The sequence below is a fragment of the Triticum aestivum genome, chromosome 3B, assembly GCF_018294505.1.
Source record: "Triticum aestivum cultivar Chinese Spring chromosome 3B, IWGSC CS RefSeq v2.1, whole genome shotgun sequence".
Classification (NCBI taxonomy): Eukaryota; Viridiplantae; Streptophyta; class Magnoliopsida; order Poales; family Poaceae; genus Triticum; species Triticum aestivum.
This window is the reverse complement of record NC_057801.1, coordinates 761,393,148-761,407,492: the sequence shown is the minus strand read 5'-3', so window position 1 is coordinate 761,407,492 and position 14,345 is coordinate 761,393,148. Positions and strand designations below refer to the sequence as shown.

Below are 14,345 nucleotides of genomic sequence, written 5' to 3'. Positions count from 1 at the left end.
TTCCACATAGTGTGCTCAGGACATAAGAGCAAAATGACAATTATCTATATTTCGAAACAACCAGTGACCTGGTCACGTGACCTAAAACGACGAAGCCCCTCTCACCCCTCTGTAAATAGAGAGGTAGGCAAACCAGAGTTGTTTTGGTGCTCAACAGGTGAATATATGATTCTTGTTTTGCAAAGATTCCACATATCTCTGTGCAACTGCAGTAATCAGTAATACTCCCTTCGTTCCATAATAAGTGCCGTGGTTTTAGTTCAAATGACTAAAACCACGACACTTATTATGGAACCGAGGGAGTAATACTTAACAAAAGAAAACATGTAAAAGTCTAATGCATAACAGATTGATTCATGGTAACAACAAATGCACGACATACTAATGACATTGCAGTTGGACAAACCAGAAAAACCATGCTAGATAGCCCTGCTAGGCACTAGAGTACTAGAAAGCCCTGCTGATTGGCTTGCAAGGTACTCTACTAATATTTTTTATCTAACTTGATCAGTTACTTCTTCCACCAGCATCTAGCCACATAAGTCTTGACTTGGCACAAACAACCTCATCATGCAGAAAGCTTGCCAGGAGAAATGCAGGTTTTTTAGCACCTGATTGTCAGGCCCAACAACACAAGAGGCACGGCATGCTGCTACTAATTAACTTACAGAGATCGTTTCGGATTTGTAGTAGTACTTGAGGTCAAAGGGGTCAGCAAACCTCAAATCAGAAGCATGTCGGTGGCTGCAAATTGGACCTGCCACATCAGTGAGTGGGCTCTTGAAGAGCTCAAGTTTGCAACCTTTGCTGTTCCATTTTGCGTTGGTCAGAGGCTTCAGCTTGTCATTCACACCATCACCTCCCGGAGAGAAACATTCCTTGGCCACGACGACCACCATCTGCTCCAGCACCCGACCTCTCTCCGCAATGAACTTGAGGAAAGCAACTTCGCTTCTTGACCCCCGGAACTCGTAGAAGAACAACTTCTTCAAGCTCTGCAGGACACATTTGATGGGGCCACCCTCCTGCCAGAACTTGAGATTGACCTTGCCAGTGGACTCTTTAGGTATGCGTGGGGACTGCAAATGAAAACAATCAGCAGGACATATTAGCGCATACATAGTTCAGGGATCTTATCTATGAGGACATATCATGCTGCAGCAGGCCATCAATCGTATAATTAATCTGACTAATATGTTCATGGATCTTACATATTATTTATCTATGAGGATAAATAATCAGCTCTGACAATGCAGCAAGTGTAGTGCAGTTAACCAATTTTACCTGGACATGGAGGGTCTTCAGGTTAGGAAAGCATCTGAGAAAACCAGGCACTTTCTTGACAGAATTGCGGCAACCTAATTGCACCTCTATGGCCAAAATCTGGACAGTGGGCACAATGCTCTCCTTGGCCCCAGCCTGTAAATAATGCACCTAAGGTCAGATAAACTAATTGGGATCATACATTGGCACTATTATTAATTGACACGGCAGAGAAGCAAATTAAATTAGGATGTACCACGATGATGGTGTTGCTAATCCCCAACTCTTGCTCTCCTGGCCGAATGTATCCCAACACACGCAGGTTAGGTGCAGGCCGAGCTCCAGGAGGTTGGGGAATCTGGCGCCGCACGGTACGGCGGCGGTGTCCGGGATCCTCCAGACGCCGAGATAGAGACGGGTGAGGGAGGAGCAGCTGAAGATCGTGGCGGGGAGGCGCAAGTCTAGCGGTCAAGGGCGGTTGACAAAGACGAGTTCTTGAACCCCCTTGGCGACGAGGATGTCGAGCCAGCGCGCCATCTCGCCCCGGTGCTCCTCCATGATGGTGCGGGTGAGGTGCACGCAGCGGAAGGGCCCCGGGTGCGCCGCGAGGACGCGGGACACCGCGTCGGTGACGGCGCGGGGAGAGGGAGCGCCGATGGTGAACTGCCCGGCCGCGCCGCCGTCCGGAAGAAGATGGCTGTCCACAAGAGCGAGGGGCGCCGAGCGCCAGAGTGGACGCCAGCGCGAGGAGAGGGAGGGCGGCGGTGCGCGCGGCGTCCTTGGCGGGGAGGCGGGAGATGATGTCGCGGAGGAGCACATCGGGGAGGCGGCTGATGCGGTCGACGCCGTCGGAGACCCAGGACGCGCCGGCGAGCGAGAGGGTGGTGGTGGGGGCGGGGGAGACGGGCGGGTCGGGGAGGTAGTCGTAGACGAAATAGAGCACCAGGTTTATGCCGACGTCGAGCGTCGCAGGGTCCCGGCCTTCGCGCTCCATCTTGGCGAGCAACTCGCTCCTGGGGGTGCCGACGAGGAAGTGCGGGTCGTCCATGGCCGCCGGTGGTGGGCGGAGGCGGAGGGCGGAGGAGGGTTTGGTCGTGCGGAATGATTGAGGAATGGAGGCGAGGGTTTCGGCAAGTCGCTAGCGAGCGAGAAATATTGGGCCAAATGTCAGTCCGAATCAGGTCTCTCATGGGCCCTAGAAACAGCTTCTCTTCAATTTCAACGTCCATTTAAATTGTGTAGTTGCCTAAAAAAATTAAATTGTGTAGTTGCCTAAAAACAAATTAAACTGTGTATTACGCCCAAAAAATATATTGTGTACTTATTGCTAAAAAATAATTTAAATTGTGTAGTTAAATCTAAAAAAATTAAATTGTGAAGTTGCCCTAAAAAAATTAAATTGTGTAGTACTAGTGGTTCTTACTATCAAAAAAAGGTAAATACACCAATGGTGCTCAAACTTGCCATAGATGTGCAGTTTAGTGCCTGAACTTGTATAATACATCGAACTGGTTTCATAACTTGACATGGATGTGCATATACGGTTCAAATGACGTTTGTATACGCCCGCGACCAAGGGCGGAGCTCAGTTGGGGAAGACCTGGGCCATGGCCCGCCCAAGATTTTAACAAAAACATTAATACCTATACTTTTGCAGCTCAGCCCAGTAACTATGCAACGTCTATTCAGGCTACTACTTGTCGATGCAAAATCCAGCAGTGTGGCCGGTGGCCGGTGGCCAGCGTCCTCCACTTGCAACGAGATGCGTCTACTTCTGCTCGTCTTGGTTTAGTACGGGCACACAATAGAGAGCAGCCGCCATAGTTCCAATAACCATGCAGGAGCAGCCTCACAGCGAGCTGCGTCTAGCCGGCGGCCAAGGCAACCAGCAATCGAGCACTGCATCTTAAATTCCCTTGCAATTCTATAAATTCTGATTTCGCCAACTCCGATCATAGCCTGATTTTTTCGCTCAACTATACTTTACATTCTATAAATTGCAGCAGCGAGCCACCTTCTTGTTCGATAAAAAAGAATCAAAGTGCCAGAGTCATCTGCTGGGTCACTTGCTAGGGTACGAGTAGAAGCAAAGCCGATGATCACGCGCGCAGGCAAAAGACCTTACAGAAAAGCAACAATGATAAACTCATGGATAATTGCAGACTAGATATATAGTTGTGCTTTCTTTTGAGTTGGCCCGCCCAGGTTTTTCATCCAAGCTCCGCCACTGCCCGCGACGGTGAGGAGGCGCGCCAACTTGGCATGGGACCCGCTGTCAGTGACTGGATGGCGGGGGACAAGGGTATGTGGATTGGTTTTTTGCATAAACCCCTCCGGAACTATTTTTCGTACAATAAGGCCCTGACTGAGAAACTGACAAATTATAAAATACAAACTATAACTATATAAATGCTAAAACTGGTGTTATGGTGGTTCGAACGGGTGACCAACCAGTCGAGTGCATGCATGGCTAGCCACTAGACCACTTCACATTTGTTACTACATGATGATTCATAATCTTTATAAACATTGGCGGAACAACATAAATAAAAAGAATTTATTTTGCTAGGTATAAATAAAAGGAATTTAGTAATCAATAAAATTATTACCGACTCTGTGACTCGAACATCCGACCAAAGCTTATAGACCAGGCATGGATGCCACACTCCAACCAATGAGTTCTCATGTATCAATAGTACAAGTACTCTTTACGACTGTATAACAAACATAATTTCAAAAGAATGCAAAAATCTCATGTCATTTAAAAAAGAATTCATGTGTTATTTTAAAACACATTTGTTCAATTGAAAATATTTATGAATGATAAAAATGTTTATATGATTCAAGTATTATTCATGTGAGGATCCGCAATCTAAGGTCGTACTGGGCTTGAACTTTTTTTAGAAAACACACAAACTTTTATATACTATATAAACATTTTAAAACATCACCGTTTTTACTTAAAGCATGAATACAATTATATACTACATGAGTATTTCATTAAAAATGTGGAAATTTTAAAATTATATGATAATTTAGTTGAATATATGAATGTTTCTAAAATTATTTTAATATTTTATTAAAATGTGAACATTTTTTAAATTATAAAATATATTCTTAATTCATAGATTATGTGTATTTTGGTTAAATTATTGCATTTATATTTTATAAAATTATATGAACATTTTCATGTAATTTGTTTTAATATATGTATATTTTTTGTAACTGAAAGTGCTAGTTTCGACTAGAGGGGGTGAATAGGCGATTTTTATGAAAGTCTTCGAGACACACTAGTAGAAAACGGGACATTAGTCCCCGTTCATAAGGGCCTTTAGTCCCGGTTGTGCAACCGGGACTAATGAATCGGGACTAAAGCCCCCCCCCCCCTTTTTATTTTTGATCGTGTCACGAACCGGGACTAAAGGGGCTCCACGTGGCCGCTGTGGGGTGCTCAGGCAAGAGGACCTTTAGTCCCAGTTGGTAACACCAACCGGGACTAAAAGGCCGCTACGCGTCAGGCTCTGCCAAGCACTGGGGTTTAGGGTTTTTTAGGAGGGGTTTAGGGTTTTGGAGGGTTTGGGGGTTTCATTTTGTGTTTCCTTTTCTTGTTTACCATTCAATTCTTTTACATTTACGGGTTTTCATTTTTATTTTATGTTTTCCATTCAACTCAACGTTAGCTACTACATATAGCAATGAAGGAACCATCACAGAACATCGTCATGAATATAGAGAAGTGACCTCTCTTTCTTCATGCTTGGTCGAACAACAAGTTTTCGTATATCTATTCGACGCTACTATATATATACATATAGTACACGTTCATGCATATATATAATATAACATCTCTTACGATCCCTAATATCTTATTACCAAAATCGCATTCGCAATACCGATGAGCATCACGTCAGTTTTCTGATTTTTTTCACTTGGACCCCACTTGACAGTTCAGTGGTTCCTATGACTAAAAAATAAGAAAATAAAACTACGAAAGAAACTATGTCTTCATACTCCATTGTCTTCAAGCGAATGTTGATACGTCTCTAAGGTATCTATAATTTTTGATTGTTCCATGCTATTATATTACCCTTTTGGATGTTTATGGGCTTTATTTTACACATTTATATCATTTTCGGGACTAACCTACTAACCGGAGGCCCAGCCCGTATTGCTGTTTTTTGCCTATTTCAGTATTTCTTAGAAAAGTAATATCAAACGGAGTCCAAACGGAATGAAACCTTCGGGAGCATGATTTTTGGAACGAACGTGATCCGGAGAACTTGGAGTGCAAGTCAAGAAGCTTGCGAGGCGGCCAGGAGACAGGAGGGCGCGCCCACCCCCTCTGGGCGCGCCCCTATCTCCTAGGCCCCACAGGCGGCCACCGACGTACTTCTTCCTCCTATATATACCTACGTACCCCGAAAACATCCAGGGAGTCAACGAAACACAATTTCCACTGCCGTAACCTTCTGTATCCGCGAGATCCCATCTTGGAGCCTTCGCCGGCGCTTCGCCGGAGGGGGAATCGACCACGGAGGGCTTCTACATGAACACCATAGCCCCTCCGATGAGTTGTGAGTAGTTTACCACAGACCTTCAGGTCCATAGTTATTAGCTAGATGACTTCTTCTCTCTTTTTGGATCTCAATACAATGTTCTCCCCCTCTCTTGTGGAGATCTATTCGATGTAAACTCTTTTTGCGATGTGTTTGTCGAGATCAGATGAATTGTGGGTTTATGATCAAGTTTATCTATGAGAAATATTTGGATCTCCTCTGAATTCTTTTATGTATGATTGAGTTATCTTTGCAAGTCTCTTCGAATTATCTATTTGGTTTGGCCTACTAGATTGATCTTTCTTGCCATGGGAGAAGTGCTTAGGTTTGGGTTCAATCTTGCGGTGTCCTTTCCCAATGACAGCACGAACAGCAAGGCACGTATTGTATTGTTGTCATCGAGGATAAAAAGATGGGGTTTATATCATATTGCTTGAGTTTATCCCTCTACATCATGTCATCTTTCTTAATGTGTTACTCCGTTCTTTATGAACTTAATACTCTAGATGCAGGCAAGAGTCGGTCGATGTGTGGAGTAATAGTAGTAGATGCAGGCAGTAGTCGATCTACTTGTTGTGGACGTGATGCCTATATACATGATTATGCCTAGATAATCTCATAATTATTCGCTTTTCTATCAATTGCTCGACAGTAATTTGTCTACCCACCGTAATACTTATGCTATCTTGAGAGAAGGCACTAGTGAAACCTATGGCCCCCGGGTCTATCTTTTATCATATAAGCTTTCAATCTACTTTTATTTGCATCTTTACTTTTTGCATCTATATTATAAAATACCAAAAATATATTTATCTTATCATAGTATCTCTATTAGATCTCACTTTCGCAAGTGGCCGTGAAGGGATTGACAACCCCTTTATTGCGTTGGTTGCGAGTTCTTTGTTTGTTTGTGTAGGTGCGTGGGACTTTTGGGGAGCCTCCTACTGGATTGATATCTTGGTTCTCAAAAACTGAGGGAAATACTTACGCTACTATTGCTGCATCACCCTTTCCTCTTCAAGGAAAACCAACGCAAGCGCAAGACGTAGCAAGAAGAATTTCTGGCGCCGTTGTCGAGGAGGTCTTCGCTCAAGTCAAGACATACCAAGTATCCATCACAAACTCATCTCCCTCGCATTTACATTATTTGTCATTTGCCTCTCGTTTTCCTCTCCCCCACTTCACCCTTGCCATTTTATTCGCCCTCTCTTTCCCAATCTTCTCCTCTCTTTTTCGCTTGTCTTTTTCGTTTGCTCGTGTGTTAGATCGTTTGCCTTGTCGTTATGGCTAGTTCCTTATCCGCTCCTATGTCTCCCGAGTTTGAAGTTCTTCACTTCAAGCAAAGGCAAGGAGAAAACTTAAAAGATGCTTGGTATAGGATGATGGAATCTTATCGCAAGTGCACCCTAGAGGTGAACTTTAGAATTCTTCTTTGCAATTTTTATTTTGGGTTAAACATGACGCATAGACAACTCTTGGATTGCATTGCCAAGGGAAATTTTATTGAAATTGATCCTAGTATTGCGCATGAAATTATAGAGGGAATAGTGGGAACACTACCTCAAAAGGGAGGACCTCATCCTACCCAAGAAGAGACACAAGTGTTTGGAAAGATTTGCGAAGTAACAAAAATATTACAAAAGTCTCTTGAGCCTCTTAAAAGTGTTAGCGGAAACCTTCACTGCATGAATATGTTGATTACTCTTTGCAATAAGCGGTTGGATTCTTTAGATCTAAAAATTTCCGAGTATGAAGGGAAATGTAAAGAACTTCCCGTATTCGAGCATGACTCCGCTAAAAAACTGAAAATCAAAGATGGCACTACTTAGATCTATCTTCACTTTTATGCCTAGCTAGGGGCGTTAAACGATAGCGCTAGTTGGGAGGCAACCCAATTTTATTTGTATTTCTTGTTTTTGTTTCTGTTTATTAATATTATTTTTTCTTCTACCTTCTGTTTAGATGTGTTCTTATGTTTTAATTAGTGTTTGTGCCAAGTAGAACCTATAGGATAACCTATGATGATAGTTAATTTGATTCTGCTGAAAAACAGAAACTTTGCGCGCACGAAATTAGTTTTGTTAAATCACAGAAACGTGCTTTTTGCGTTGATTATTTTTGCTTCTGATCAATAGATAAATTGTCCAGGACTTCCTATTTTGGTAGGATTTTTAGAGTTCCAGAAGTTTGCGTTAGTTACAGATTGCTACAGACTATTCTGTTTTTGACAGATTCTGTTTTTCGTGTGTTGTTTGCTTATTTTGATGCATCTATGGCTAGTAAAATAGTTTATAAACCATAGAGAAGTTGGAATATAGTAGGTTTAACACCAAAATAAATAAATAATGAGTTCATTACAGTACCTTATGTGGTGGTTTTGTTTTCTTTCACTAACGGAGCTTATAAGATTTCCTGTTGAGTTTTGTGTTATGAAGTTTTCAAGTTTTGGGTAAAGCTTTGATGGACTATGGAATAAGGAGTGGCTAGAGTCTAAGCTTGGGGATGCCCATGACACCCCAAGATATTCAAGAATAGCCAAAAGCCTAAGCTTGGGGATGCCCCGGGAAGGCATCCCCTCTTTCGTCTTCGTTCATTGGTAACTTTACTTGGAGCTATATTTTTATTCGCCACATAATATGTGTTTTGCTTGGAGAGTCGTGTATTATATTAGTCTTTGATTTTTTAGTTTACCACAATCATTCTTGCTGTACACACCTTTTGGGAGAATCCTACTTGATTGAAATTTGTTAGAATACTCTATGTGCTTCACTTATATCTTTTGAGCTTGATAGTTTTTGCTCTAGTGCTTCACTTATATCTTTTAGAGCACGGCGGTGGCTTAATTTTATAGAAATTGCTAGTCTCTCATGCTTCACTTATATTATTTTGAGAGTCTTTTAGAACAGCATGGTATTTGTTATGGTTATAAAATTGGTCCTAGAATGATAGGCATCCAAGTTGGGTATAATAAAAACTATCATAGGAAGTGAATTGGATGCTATGATCAATTTGATACTTGATAATTGTTTTGAGATATGGAGGTAGTGATATTAAAGTCATGCTAGTTGGGTGATTATGATTTTAAAGAATGCTTGTGTTGAAGTTAGCAAGTCCCGTAGCATGCACGCATGGTTAAAGTTGTGTAACAAATTTGAAACATAAAGTGTACCTGGCTTGTGCATCCTTATGAGTGGCGGTCGGGGACAAGCGATGGTCTTTTCCTACCAATCTATCCCTCTAGGAGCATGCACGTAGTGCTTGATTTTTGATGACTTCTAAATTTTTTGCAATAAGCATAGGAGTTCTTTTAACTAATGTTGAGTCATGGATTATACACACTTTTACCTTTCCATCATTGCTAGCCTCTTCGGTACCGTGCATTGCCCTTTCTCACCTTGAGAGTTGGTGCAAACTTTGCCGGTGCATCCAAACCCCGTGATACGATACACTCTATCACACATAAACCTCCCTATATCTTCCTCAAAACAGCCACCATACCTACCTATTATGGCATTTCCATAGCCATTCCGAGATATATTGCCATGCAACTTTCCACCGTTCCGTTCATCATCATCATCATGACATACATTACTTTTGTCATATTGCCATTGCATGATCATGTAGTTGACATCGTATTTGTGGCTAAGCCACCATGCATAACTTTTCATACATGTCACTCTTGATTCATTGCACCATCCCGATACACTGCCGGAGGCATTCATATAGAGTCATATCTTGTTCTAGTTTCGACTTGTAATTCTTGTGTTGTAATCAATAAAAGTGTGATGATCATCATTATTAGAGCATTGCCCAAAAAGAAAAAAAATAAAGAAAGGCCAAAAGAAAAAAAAGAAAGGCCAAAGAAAAAAAGGAAAAAAGGAAAAAAAGAAAAAAGAAAAAAAATGGAAAATAAATAAAAAGGGCAATGTTACTATCTCTTTTTTCCACACTTGTCCTTCAGAATAGCACCTTGTTCTTCATGTAGTGAGTCTCATATCTTGTGCTTCAAAGTAGCACCATGTTTTTCATATAGAGAGTCTCATATGCTGTCGCTTTCATATACTAGTGGGAATTTTTCATTATAGAACTTGGCTTGTATATTCCTACGATGGGCTTCCTCAAATGCCCTAGGTCTTCGTGAGCAAGCAAGTTGGATGCACACCCACTAGTTTTCTTTTGTTGAGCATTCATCTATAGCTGTAGTCCATCCGTTGCATGGCAATCCCTACTCCTCATGTTGACATCAATTGATGGGCATCTCCATAGCCCGTTGATTATCCTCGTCAATGTGAGACTTTCTCCTTTTTTGTCTTCTCCACACAATCCCCATCATCATATTCTATTACACTCATAGTGCTATACCCATGGCTCACGCTCATGTATTGCGTGAAGGTTGAAAAAGTTTGAGATTATTTAAGTACGAAACAATTTCTTGGCTTGTCATTGGGGGTGTAGAATTTGGGAACATCTTTGTGTGACGAAAATGAAGCATAGCCTAACTATATGATTTTGTAGGGATGAAATTTCTTTAGCCATGTTATTTTGAGAAGACATGATTGCTTTGATTAGTATGCTTGAAGTGTTACTATTTCTTTTATCAATATGAACTTTTATTTTGAACCATTTGGATCTGTACATTCATGCCACAATAAAGAAAATTACATTGAGAATTATGCTAGGTAGCATTCCACATCAAAAAATTTGTTTTTATCATTTACCTACTCGAGGACGAGCAGGAATTAAGCTTGGGGATGCTTGATACGTCTCCAACGTATCTATAATTTTTGATTGTTCCATGCTATTATATTACCCCTTTTGGATGTTTATGGGCTTTATTTTACACATTTATATCAATTTTGGGACTAACCTACTAACCGGAGGCCCAACCCATATTGCTGTTTTTTTGCCTATTTCAGTATTTCGAAGAAAAGGAATATCAAACGGAGTCCAAATGGAATGAAACCTTCAGGAGCGTGATTTTTGGAACGAACGTGATCCGGAGAACTTGGAGTGCAAGTCAAGAAGCTTGCGAGGCGGCCAGGGGACAGGAGGGCGCGCCCACCCCCTCTGGCGCGCCCCTATCTCCTGGGCCCCACGGGCGGCCACCGACGTACTTCTTCCTCCTATATATACCTACGTACCCTAAAAACATCCAGGGAGCCAACGAAACACAATTTCCACCGCCGTAACCTTCTGTAACCGTGAGATCCCATCTTGGAGCCTTCGCCGGCGCTCCGCCGGAGGGGGAATCGACCACGGAGGGCTTGTACATCAACACCATAGCCCCTCCGATGAGTTGTGAGTAGTTTACCACAGACCTTCGGGTCCATAGTTATTAGCTAGATGGCTTCTTCTCTCTTTTTGGACCTCAATACAATGTTCTCCCCCTCCCTTGTGGAGATCTATTCGATGTAAACTCTTTTTGTGGTGTGTTTGTCGAGATCCGATGAATTGTGGGTTTATGATCAAGTTTATCTATGAGAAATATTTGAATCTCCTCTGAATTCTTTTATGTATGATTGAGTTATCTTTGCAAGTCTCTTCGAATTATCAGTTTGGTTTGGCCTACTAGATTGATCTTTCTTGCCATGGGAGAAGTGCTTAGCTTTGGGTTCAATCTTGCGGTGTCCTTTCCCAATGACAGTAGGGGCAGCAAGGCACGTATTGTATTGTTGCCATCGAGGATAAAAAGATGGGGTCTATATCATATTGCTTGATTTTATCCCTCTACATCATGTCATCTTTCTTAATGCGTTACTTTGTTCTTTATGAACTTAATACTCTAGATGCAGGTAGGAGTCGGTCGATGTGTGGAGTAATAGTAGTAGATGCAGGCAGGAGTCGGTCTACTTGTTGCGGACGTGATGCCTATATACATGATCATGCCTAGATAATATCATAATTATTCACTTTTCTATCAATTGCTCGACAGTAATTTGTTCACCCACCGTAATACTTATGCTATCTTGAGAGAAGCCACTAGTGAAACCTATGGCCCCCGGGTCTATCTTTTATCATATAAGCTTTCAATCTACTTTTATTTGCATCTTTACTTTTTGCATCTATATTATAAAATACCAAAAATATATTTATCTTATCATACTATCTCTATCAGATCTCACTTTCGCAAGTGGCCGTGAAGGGATTGACAACCCCTTTACTGCGTTGGTTGCGAATTCTCTGTTTGTTTGTGTAGGTGCGTGGGACTTTTGAGGAGCCTCCTACCGGATTGATACGTTGGTTCTCAAAAACTGAGGAAAATACTTACACTACTATTGCTGCATCACCGTTTCCTCTTCAAGGAAAACTAACACAAGCTCAAGACGTAGCAAATGTCTTCACGCGTAATTATCTTCGACGCGAATGTCTTCGCGAACCACCAATGTCTTCATACATTTTTAGGGGTCATCTTCGATGGGTAAACTGAATCAATAGGGACTTCTACCTGTGAATCTCAGAAACACATTAGTCCATCAACCACGTTTGTCATCAATACTCCAAAATCAACTAGGGATGACACTAGATACACTTACAGTACACTAGTAGAAAACAGGGCTTTGGTCCAGGCCGGGTCAGCCCATTAGTCCTGGTTCAGTCACAAACCGGGACCCATTGGGGCAACGGTCCTGGTTCGTGAGGCCAGGGGGCGGCCGGGCCTCGTGGGGCATTGGTCCCGGTTCGCCTGGCCCCTTTGGTCCCGGTTCCAGACACGAACCGGGACCAACGGGACACGCTCCTGGCCCACAACCATTGGTCCCGGTTCGTTGCTGGAACCGGGACCAAAGGGGGTCCTTTAGTCCCAGTTCCAGCCAAGAACCGGGACCAATGTGATGCCTATATATACCCCCTCGCCCATACGTCTCCAACGTATCTATAATTTTTGATTGTTCCATGCTATTTTATTATCAATCTTGGATGTTTTATAATCATTTTATAGTCATTCTATAGTCATTTTATATCATATTTTGGTACTAACCTATTGACATAGTGCCAAGTGCCAGTTGCTGTTTTTGCATGTTTTTACATCGCAGGAAATCAATATCAAACCGAGTCCAAATGCCCCGAAACTTTACGGAGAATTTTTATGGGCCAGAAGGAACACAACGGGCCCTGTTTGCACCTGGGGGGAGTCCCGATGAGGGGACAAACGACCAGAGCGCGCCAGGAGGCCCAGGCGTGCCCTGGTGGGTTGTGCCCACCTCGGGTGCCCCCCGGATCGCCTCTTTTCTCTATAAATACTCCAAAAATCCCAGAACCCTAGGGGAGTCGACGAAATATTCATCTAGCCGCCGCAAAGACTAGAACCACCAGATCCAATCTAGACACCATCTTGGATGGGGCTCACCACCTCCATTGGTGCCTCTCCGATGATGCGGTTCTTTGTAGACCTACGGGTCCATAGTTAGTAGCTAGATGCCTTCCACTCTCTTGCTGAATTCTCAATACAATGGTCTCTTGGAGATCCATATGATGTAACTCTTTTTGCGGTGTGTTTGTTGGGATCTGATGAACTTTGAGTTCATGATCAGTCATATCTTTTTATATCCATGAAAGTTATTTGAGTTTCTTTGATCTCTTATATGCATGATCTCTTATAGCCTCGTATTTCTTCTCCGATATTTGGGTTTTGTTTGGCCAACTTGATCTATTTATCTTGCAATGGGAAGAGGTGCCCGGTAGTGGATTCGATCTTACGGTGCTTGATCCCAGTGATAGAAAGGGAAACGACACGTATGTATCTTTGCTACTAAGGATAAAACGATGGGGTCTATCTCTACATAGATAGATCTTTTCTACATCATGTCATCGTTCTTATTGCATTACTCCGTTTTTCCATGAACTTAATACACTAGATGCATGCTGGATAGCGATCAATATGTGGAGTAATAGTAGTAGATGTAGGCAGAGTCGGTCTACTAATCTTGGACGTGATGCCTATGTAATGATCATTGCCTGGATATTGTCATAATTATTTGAGGTTCTTCTATCAATCGCCCAACAGTAATTTGTTTACCCACTATTTGCTATCTTTCTCGAGAGAAGCCACTAGTGAAATCTACGGCCCCTGGGTCTTCTTTCTCTTATATTTGCTTTGCGATCTATTTTATTTGCACTTTTTATTCAGATCTATTCGAGAGATGTAGGCAGGAGTCGGTCTACTAATATTTCCGTCGAGAGGGCCCGAACCTGGGTAAACATCATGTCCCCCCATCTCCTATTACCATCGACCTTAGCGCATAGTTCGGGACCCCCTACCCGAGATCCGCCAGTTTTGACACCGATAGCAGGCGGTTACAAGACCCAGGACAGGAAGAGGAAACAGGAGCTGAGCGAAATGCAGAAGCTGAATGCAAGAGTACAAAACTTAGACGAACAAGTTGAGAGCCAGCAAGCTGCCGGAGCTACCCGAGAGGCTACCCCGCCATCTCAGCGGAGAAGCAGCATGGCTTCCACCGAGCTTGTTCAACATCCAGACTTCACGGCTCCTAGCTACCCCGTGGATGCCATCACGGATGCTCAACATTG

General features: G+C 42.6%; 1 protein-coding gene across 1 annotated transcript; it reads right to left on the bottom strand.

Annotated features, from left to right (window-relative positions):
* Positions 1-327: 327 nt before the first annotated feature.
* Positions 328-2,384, bottom strand: LOC123066400 (uncharacterized). Its single transcript, XM_044489485.1, has 3 exons — positions 1,520-2,384; positions 1,285-1,419; positions 328-1,079 (listed from the first exon to the last, which is right to left on the bottom strand). The coding sequence occupies exons 1-3, from the start codon at positions 2,309-2,311 to the stop codon at positions 660-662; spliced, it is 1,347 nt and encodes a 448-aa protein (XP_044345420.1). The 5' UTR covers positions 2,312-2,384; the 3' UTR covers positions 328-659.
* Positions 2,385-14,345: the final 11,961 nt, after the last annotated feature.

Bases quoted from the DNA above. Each gene is read 5' to 3' on its own strand.
- LOC123066400 (XM_044489485.1), bottom strand. From the start codon at position 2,311: ATGGACGACCCGCACTTCCTCGTCGGCACCCCCAGGAGCGAGTTGCTC. The intron at 1,420-1,519 runs GTACATCCTAAT...CATTATTTACAG, and splicing joins TTAGCAACACCATCATCGTG to GCTGGGGCCAAGGAGAGCAT. The intron at 1,080-1,284 runs GTAAAATTGGTT...TTTCATTTGCAG, and splicing joins TGAAGACCCTCCATGTCCAG to TCCCCACGCATACCTAAAGA.